This window comes from Ptychodera flava, chromosome 4 (assembly GCF_041260155.1).
Source record: "Ptychodera flava strain L36383 chromosome 4, AS_Pfla_20210202, whole genome shotgun sequence".
Taxonomy (NCBI): Eukaryota; Metazoa; Hemichordata; class Enteropneusta; family Ptychoderidae; genus Ptychodera; species Ptychodera flava.
In genome coordinates, this window is record NC_091931.1 from 43,367,460 (window position 1) to 43,377,023 (window position 9,564).

Below are 9,564 nucleotides of genomic sequence, written 5' to 3' on the forward strand. Positions count from 1 at the left end.
GATGAAGAAATAAAGCCGGTGGGCTTAGATCCACTTTGACCACTTTGACCTTCACGTTTTCTTTTCAACTTGAAACAATCTGACATTAAATGGCCGTCTTTCTTGCAATAATTACAAGAAAGTGTACCGAACTGTTTGTCAGAAGGAGATTGAGACTTGGGATCTGATGATGTGGAAGTGTTACTTGAATTTTGTGAACTGTTGTCATTTGATTTCCTACTCTCCTTTGAAAAATTCTTGGATGAAAAGGACGAGTTAAATTTACCTGCATTGTTTCTGTATGAAAAGGACTGGGATGGTTTGCTGAGAAATGAAGATTTGTGGGTCAATGAATAATCATCGGCCAAACGTGCAGCAACCTCCAATGTATCTGCCTTTTGTTCATTGATAAACGTCTTGATGTCACTCCGGATGCACCTTTTAAATTCCTCAATCAAAACAAGCTGTCGTAATTTGTCATAATTCTGACTGACCTTTTCAGAAGAACACCAACGATCAAACAGTTGTTCTTTTGTTCGAGCAAATTCAACATAAGTTTGATCCTTCACCTTCTCACAATCCCTAAATTTCTGACGGTAAGCTTCAGGCACTAACTCATAGCCCTTGAGAATTAATTCCTTCACAGAATCATAATTTGAAGCCTGCTCTACTGACAACTGAATGTAAATTTCTCTGGCTTTACCCACCAAAGCACTCTGCAAAAGCATAGACCAGGACTCCTTAGGCCAGTTCAGACTCTGAGCAATTTTCTCAAAATGGAGAAAATATTTGTCAACATCCTTTTCTTGGAAAGGGGGAACTAACCTGAAATGCTTAGTGATGTCAAACTTGTCTGAAGGGAAGAATTTTCCTGACTGTCCAAGCTCTAAACGTTTTATTTCTACCTGTAATCGCTGTTCTTCTAATCGCAATTCTTTTTCTCTCTGTCTTTCTTCCATTTCTAATCTTTCCTGCCTTTCTTTTTCTTTCTGTCTTTCTTCCATTTGCAATTCTTTTTCTTTCATTTCCTTTTCTAATTCCAATTTCTTAAGCTCCAAATCTGCCTGTATTTCTAATTCTAATTTTTTGAGTTCGAAGGAAGACTCAGGCTCATAATCTTTTAAGGCAGACTCCTCAAAATGGCCAGAATTAACTAAATGTTTTGCAATCTTGAACTGTATTTCCCACTTGCGCATAGATCTTTTGACATCTACTTTAAGGAATTTGCCAGTGCTATGAGGTTGTCTTTTCTGAGGGAATTAAATGTGTCCTGATCAAGGTCATCCATTTCCTCTGGTTTAAATTCCGCCATGATTAAATTTCGCTGAGTTCACAGTATACAGTAGTTTTAAAAAGGCTGGCAAAATGTTGTCAAACGGCTCAAAATGTTCGTCTCCCGGACGAGCCCCCAATTTTGTTACGTGCAGAGAAAAACGAACAAAAGGGTGAACTCAGCAGTTTCCGTTTAAACAAAATTTATTACAAAAATAAACTAATTGCTAAGTCAGGGATAGAGTACAAGCTTTAAAAGTGTACAGACTACTTATCTCAGCTGGGACGGCAAAGCTCCAGTCTCAGAGTTGTAACAGTCAGTCGGATGAATGAACAGTCCTTTGGCTTGCAGGCTTGAAGCTGCACAAAGTCCACAGTATAAATCCAGCGTTGACAGTGAAGGTCTTGAAAAGTCTTGAGAATGACTACTGCTGGAGTTTAGTAACACACAAGAGACACAATCCCAAAAGTCTGACTGGAAGCTGTGCACGTCCCTTTTATAAAGGCATATAAGAACAATCTAGAACTTTTATTGACATGCTAATTACTGTTCTAAAATTATCTCCCTTACACAACTAATCAACTTTCCAGAACATTCCAAACATGACTAATTGAATTCAAGGTTGTGAGGTCATCAAGGGCAGTGACCTTGAGAATGTTCTAGACTAATTGAACTCAGGTCATGATGAGTGTGTGGGGGGAATGACCTACATAACAATGTATGTATGTATGTCCGTTTGTGAGGTGTCCGTCCAGTCAAATACCTTGAGAACCACAGTACTTACTGATTTGATATTTCTTGTGAAGATTAAAAATGTGATTATGAGGAACTGTTTTTTTTTAAGTTTTTGATATTGTTGAAAATATGCAAATTAGTGCCAAAAAAGCCGTTTTTGGTAAAAAATCTCCTTCTTCAGAACCGCTCATCAGACAGCTTTGTTATTTGGTATACAGGTCCCTGGGGATAACCCAACAAATTGTGATGAAATATGCAAATCTGTATTTTTAAGGAATTTTTTTGTCATTTTTGGTCAAAACTTTATTTTATCAAAACTGCTTTTCCGACAGCTTTGATATTTGGTATATAGGTTGCTATAGATAAACTAAATATGATATATTAAATATATATGATGAAATTTGTAATTTTATATTTCTGGTGCAATTTTTGCCATTTTTGGTCAAAAATGTATTTCTCAAAAACCACTAGTCTAATAGCTTTGATATGTGGTATACAGGTTCCTAGGGGTTGTCTCAGTGTGATGTATTGAAAGTCGATGAAATCTTCAATTTTTTTATTTTTGGGTCAATTTTTGCCATTATTGGTCAAAATCTTTGTTCCTCAGAAGTTACTAATCTGATAACTGTGGTATTTGTTATACAGGTTCCTAGGGTTTGAAATTATGATTAAATCTGCAATTTTGTATTTTTGCAGCTAATATTGCCATTTTTTGTCAGGCTCCCCTGATATTAGCTGTCAAAGATATCCACCTTCTTCATCAATACATGTGTCACAAAAAGTTATTCTCTACATAACACAGCAGAGCTCTGTTGACTGTTGGGTCGCTTGTTTTTTTCAAAACCGCTGGTCAGACAGCTTTAATATTTGGTTTAGAGGTCCCTAGGATGACCTTAGTGAGATAATTTCATACAGTCAGGAAATACTTAATTTTGTATCCATGTCTATAGTAGCTTCAGGGACTTTGGCCCTATGTTTATTCAATGTGGTTCACATGTAAATAAAACAAGTGCAGCATTTCAAGAAAGGAACTGAAAGTAAATATATCGTTGGGCAACGCTTACGGGAGATTCATAATTTCTGTCATTGGAATGGGATAAAGTGGGTGTATTTCAATTCCTTCTAGCTGCCAAATTAATCTGGTGACATGTTGATATTTTTTGTCGTAATCTCATCCTCACATAGAATTCTTACTGTTAGAGAAAAATAACGAAAATTGTTGGTAAAAAATTTAGTGGCTCAATCACCCTTAAATGTCAGGTTTCAATATAACTTCTCTCACGATGTACATGTACTTCAATGCTGACAGGACATGAAAACATTATTTTCAGTCTAAGATTATGTTCCATATCATCTGTGTAACTATCTCTATGAACTTGATTTGTATTGACTGTACCAAGTATGGACAGCACCTGTCATAGCAGTTTTCATGGTATGCTGTTTTTTTTTATTTGCCAATTTGAGCTGATTTGACCTGAAAAGAATAATAGCTGATAAAGTTCATACTCATGGAAAAGATTTTGTTTTCAATGACATACAATTTATTGTGCAGGAGGTTAAACGATATCAAGTGTCTAAGTATGGTCACTCCATAGACAGTAGAGTGGAAAATCTTGTCTATGGTCACTCCATAGACAGTGGAGTGGAAAATCTTGTGTATGGTCACTCCATAGAAAATTGTGCGGAAGAATATGTCTATTGTCTCTCCATAGACAATTGTTCAAAAGATGTTATGTATGGTCACTCCCGGGATTTAGAATCAACTCAGCAGTGCCTAACGCATGTCTTATTCTTTGATGACAGGTTGATCTGTTCCAGCTTCAGATGAACACTCTTCGGAGGTACAAAAGACATTACAAACTTCAAACCCGACCTGGTCTCAACAAAGCACTCCTTGCAGAGGTCAGAACTCTTTCAAAACAATTTGAACCTGTTTCTATCATGACTTTCAGGAAGCAAAAAATCATTTTTATGCACTACTTTCATAATCATATATGAACTAAATGAACAGATGCACCATATGACCTTACATGGCCAGTGAACAACAGCACAGAAGATGATAGCTGATCGGTTGATTGTAATCATTCACAGCAACTTAAGGAGTCTGAAACTAAGGCTGTTGTGTAGCTGATTGGTTGTTTTGAAATGATTCATTAATGTCAATGATATTCAGCCAAATAAGGTTCTGAGACACTTCACAATGCTAAATTTTATTATTAATTACTGAAGCACTAATTCTTTCCTAGATCAAAATACATACAAAACCCGGACACATACAATGTCCTGTCTTGTTTTTTGATCAATAACCATTAAATGGCTAAGAGATGCTTTATTCAAGTGATTTTGGGATGAATACAATGTGCATCTTTGTACAGAGCACACTGTCATGTTGCAATCTTTGACCCTGTAAATTACATCTGACAATCCCACCATAGAGGGCAGCCTCATTGCTCTAAGTCATGAACATCAGGCTTGAAACCAAGGCAGTGTCAGTGTTGGTACAGAGTATGTCCTTAAGGTCCTTTACACAGATTCTTTACCACTATTTCTAACTGGTTTACATAGAAATCAAATCGTAGAAATCATTGGATGTTAATTTGGAAAGAAAGGACAGACCTATAAAGCACAAAAAAGGGGAAGGACATAGGACTTAATATTTGATTCTCAATCCTCTAGGTATGTCCAGTACAGTTACATAAGTATAGTGTACCACTGTTGTCTTTCTTGCAGACCATCTCAAGACACTTCAAGACGCTGCCTGTACAAGAGAAGGAGACGCTCACCTACTTCATTTACATGGTGAAGAACAACAAAAGCAGATTTGATCAGAAATTTGATAGCAGCATTAATTAAACTGAAAACTAAACACAAAGTGTTTAATCTTACCATCAAAGCTGTTCCATCAGTGAGTCACTTTTTTTTCAATTTGTGGTTCGGAGAAAATATAATTGTTCTCCATCACCAGATTTATCAGTAATCATTAGAGTATTGTGTTCTGTGAACAGGCAAAGTAATATAGTAATTAAGAGTCCTAGCTGTTGACAGGCTCATGGGGTCAGGAGTTTCAGTCACACTGTGACCTTTGACATCTTATTAACAAGATGCTGGTAGCAAATATTTCATGGTCTACTTCAAACATGCTGATATAAGCTGACCTAGTTTTTCTTTCCTGAATTACTTCCTCAAAGATTGTTGTAATAATGTAACTAGGTGACCAGTACAGGGTGCTCTTCAAGAACACTGGCACACATGCTCCTCATGGTACAAATCTGTGTTCTCTTGAGGGTGCCTTTCATGGTTAGTAAATGCAATCATACCCCTCAAGATGATGTCCTTTATTCCAGTGGAGGATGTGAGCCAGATTCCCTCAAGCTTTTTCTAGCCTGTATTATTTGCAGCAATGATGTAACAGTTGTTGAAAAGTTTTGGTGTCTAACTTCATTGGCAGACCTTTGACAGGGTAGCTGGTCTCATTTCAGTAACTTAATTTTAAACGCTGTACAAACTGCGAGAGTAAAACTGAGCAAGTAAGGATGCCAGCGTTTTCCTTTGAAAAGTTTTCCAAAGTTTCAGAGTAGTGTGTCATCAACGAAAAGTGAATGCAGTCGGTTTGAAACTAGTGTCACAGAGAACTCTTTCAATGGGATGATTGCTGTAACTTCTGAAAACTTGAGTTTTATCATTTGTTTCCTGTTAAATTAGTACATTTTCCTTCTCTCCACCCCAAAGTATGTTAAAAAACAAAATGTCAGCCTTGCCAACAAAATGTTTCCCGTACAATGTTGGACGTAACGCATGTACAGATAGACTTGCCCCAAGTCTGTGAGCGTATAAATGTTAAAACAGAGTAAATTGAAAGAATAAACGTAAGTAGGCTGTTGCGTTGAATTGATCCCAGAATTGAAAAGTCTATTTAAGCAGACTGTAAGGTAGATCATGGGGTGAAAACCATGGCCAAAGCATGTAACTACTGCTGTGTATGTCAAAGAAAAGCCAAGTGACTAGTCGGCCAGTCAAATGTACAGACTGTGTTGAAAACTAGGTTTTCCAATATTATTTTTGTTGTGGAATGAGAAACTTTATTATACAAACAGAACAACAATAATGTAATGTATATCAAAAGTTAATGCTCAAGCCAGCGGAGCTTTGGGTAAAATCCAAAGGTTGGATGTTTTCATTTCAGTTCATTGGGTGATCAAGGCTTCTACAGTGCGTTTCACCTAGGTACCGCAACTCGGCGTATGAGACGGACACAATCCACGTACAAAAGACATGATTAGCTTGGGTATCACATCACGGACACATTTCAAAGCCACTGACTTGTCGATTAATTACAGTAAATGAGCATGGGGCAGCCGCTATCTAGACTGAGAGATAAACAGTTGACTAGACTTGATCTACAGTGTAACTGTTTCTTTTACAATTCCAGCTAAGAGTTCAAGAGGTGAAGGTATTCTCAACAGAAACTAACTAAAAAGCCACACATTGTAGATCAAGTGTATCTCTGAGTCTAGACAGAGCGGCTGCCCCATGCTCGTTTACTGTAATTAATCAATGAGTCGGTGACTTCCAAATGTGTCGTGATACCCAGGCTAATCGTTTGTTTTGTACGTGGATCGTGTCCGTCTCATACGCTGAGTTGCGGTACATGTACCTAGGTGAAACACACTGTATCCTGGAGGAACACACCAACATTCAACACATGCTGCTGCAGCATGATCAGTTCAGGCTGTTTCCTCCCTTTCACATCCTTTGTTGTTTAACCCCTGTGTTTTGCAATAATGTAGCTCAACCACTTGACAGCAAAGGATGTGTGAAAGCACTGTAAAAAAATCTGCCACACACCAGTTACTCTTTTGTGTTATCTTCATCTTGAAAGTTACCCACTTTGCTTGTTGTTACAACAATATTATTGGTCTGCCATTCTAGAAATTAGAAGATAATTTCCATTCAGTCAAACTTTAACTTTATTAGAAAGATGTGGAGATTGATAAAGGCAGTTTTGCTGATTCTTGAGCTCTTCTTTTGTGATCACAACATTCATGATAGTACCATGGAAAAACAACCATGTGTATTGGGCATTTCATGAGTATTTATGTATCGCCAAATTGTCATTTGACTTATAACCAGATCATTGTCAGCGGCCAGAAATACATGGCGCACCATTTTATGTCAAAATACAAAAGGTGTGACTCAAACTAGCAGTGTTTTATTGGATCGCTTGGATTATTGTGAGCACTTAATGTCACTTCGCTTTTTGATGTTCATTTTGATTTATTGTATTTGCCATTAGAGTTAGATAAGGGAACATGGTTACTTACCGAAAACTGTAAAGGTCGCACAGAAAGCACATGCCTGTACAGAGTTTGTATTTCATGTTCAGTTATTACCTGTTATATGATATGGTGTTCTTAAACCCATTCAGTTTTCCTCAGTCTTGCAAATGCAGGATTTTTTCAAAGTTTTGTTCTTGTCTCGCAAAGACTAGGACATCATAGTTCCATAACCTAGCCACGTAAACACTTTTAACATTTGTCATGCTTTAACAAAGTGTTCGTTAGATACTGTAACATCATAACCAACATTTACTGTTGTCCAAAGTTTCATGACTAATTTGCAACAATGACAAAGGCCAGAGTAAGTGAATTTTGTGTCCACATGGGCTTATGTTATGAATTATCCATTGTTGACATAAATCCAACCCATCACTTACCTGTATATTGCAACAAAATACTTCCTCAAAGCACTGCAGTCACATTACCACCATTGAACCATGAGGAGAAGTAAAATTGTATTCTCTAGAAGCTTATAGCTACAGTAGTGAGCAGTGTGTATAAGAAAAACTCAATGGCATATCGATTTTGTGTTAAATTGTGTGTTTCTTGACAACTTACCAGCCTAGGTTTCACAATTTTTAGCGGATACAAAGCACAGAATTTACTCACACTGGCCTATCCCAATTTTCCATTATTTTCTGCTGTGGATATTTCTTCGTCTTGGACATTAAGAAACTCTTCCCTCAGAGGGACAGTAGCAGTAACTTTAGACTCATCACTAACATTCAGATATCAAAATGTTATAATTCTACTCATGAAGCATACTGTATTACTCGGCACTGAAATCTTGTTTACATTTTCTAAAGGTGCAGTGTGTTCCTGTTATTCAACAATGATAGAGGGCATATTACATGTATTCCTACAGGTTTGATTTGACTGCACATGCACACTTCAGGATGCAGGAGTGGTTATCAGTATAACATGGCAAGTATAGTCAGAAAATGAATGGAAAGAAACTGTCACTGTTCCTTTGATGTAAATAAGTGAATTATTACGTACTCAAGATGTAGAATTGCTGTTTAAATGGGTTTTTTTTTCACAAGAACATCGGTAGAGTTCTGTCATGAACTTTCTATTTTGTCTTTATTTACTTGGATTTAATAAAGTGATAGGAATCTTCAAAACCTTCAAATATGTCATTGGGAGAGTCAACAGCAACATCAGTTTTTTGGTGTCAAGGTCAAAGTTGTGTTGATCTCTTGAGAGAAAGTGAATATTTTGCATTTCTGATGTCAGTTCCTGGTAGAAATCAAACATTTGAACACTGAAGAAACGGTACTGCTGCCAAACTGTATTAATCACTGGGGGCAGTAGAAAGGACTGGGATGGGGTGGGTCTCAGTTTTCAACTAATGATATTTCCTGTAAAAATTCATATTCACCCCTAATGTTGCCCCTTTCCCAGGTCTGTGCAAGCCTTTATCACTCAAACATACACAGCTAGGGCATGGCAATATTTGTGGACAAAACAGTTCATTGAAAACTGAGACATCCAGTCAAAACTCAATTGTTGCTACCTCCTGTGATAATTTACACTGTTCATGCTGCAGCCCTCACAGTTCAACTTTGCAGTTGCCTTCTGTAGACTGGCTGTACTATATCCATGTTTTCCACACCTTTATGTGATCGTTGCTGTGTACAATCAGTGTTAACAATATTTATATCCATGAGATTGAAAGTCACTGAGAGTTTACGGTGAGATATCCATGTGTTCGGTTTGTTTGACATCCATCATACAATCTGATCACTTTTGATGTCAGTTATTGAATAAATCTTTTAGAAAACGTTTTCCTGCCTTTCAGGGTTTTCTTAATCTTACAAACTACACCATTGAGTACCCAGCCATGTTTGTTTCTCAGGACCTCCATGTGTTTCAGTGTGCATCCCTTCAGAAAATACGGTAAAACAGGAAAGTTTTTTTATTTTCCCTTCCTTTTCCAAGGAGTGAAACCAATAAATACAAGGTTTGGGGGAAAAAAGTTAAATAGGGTAGGCCAGCAGGTTATTTGAAAAGCATATAAACATGTTTGTTTATCTGGCCTAATAACCATATTTCATGTAATGTCTGAATGTGTATGTGTAGATGTGTGTACACTTGTCTGTGCAGCTTTTCAACTGATGGTGCGTTGATATCATGTAACATGTTCAAATAACCGATGTCAGTACGGAACGGTGGCTTAGCGGAAAGATGCGACCAGCGCTGCCCCACAATGACAGAACTATTCACCTCAGCCTAAGATTT

At 37.3% G+C, this 9,564-nt stretch overlaps 1 protein-coding gene across 4 annotated transcripts in view; it reads left to right on the forward strand.

Annotated features, from left to right (window-relative positions):
* The window catches only part of LOC139131849 (histone deacetylase complex subunit SAP30L-like), a 29,423-nt gene extending 20,313 nt beyond the window's left edge, over nucleotides 1-9,110 (forward strand). For 2 of the 4 annotated variants that reach the window (XR_011552203.1, XR_011552204.1), the window contains exons 4-6: nucleotides 3,791-3,889; nucleotides 4,718-6,178; nucleotides 6,646-9,110. Coding sequence is in view for 2 of the 4 variants with exons in the window: in XM_070698140.1 (XP_070554241.1) it covers nucleotides 3,791-3,889; nucleotides 4,718-4,840 (222 nt within the window). In the remaining 2 variants the exon portion in view is untranslated. Of the gene's footprint in view, nucleotides 1-3,790; nucleotides 3,890-4,717 lie in introns of all 4 variants that reach the window. The other 2 variants (XM_070698140.1, XM_070698141.1) reach the window with 1 other exon arrangement.
* Nucleotides 9,111-9,564: the final 454 nt, after the last annotated feature.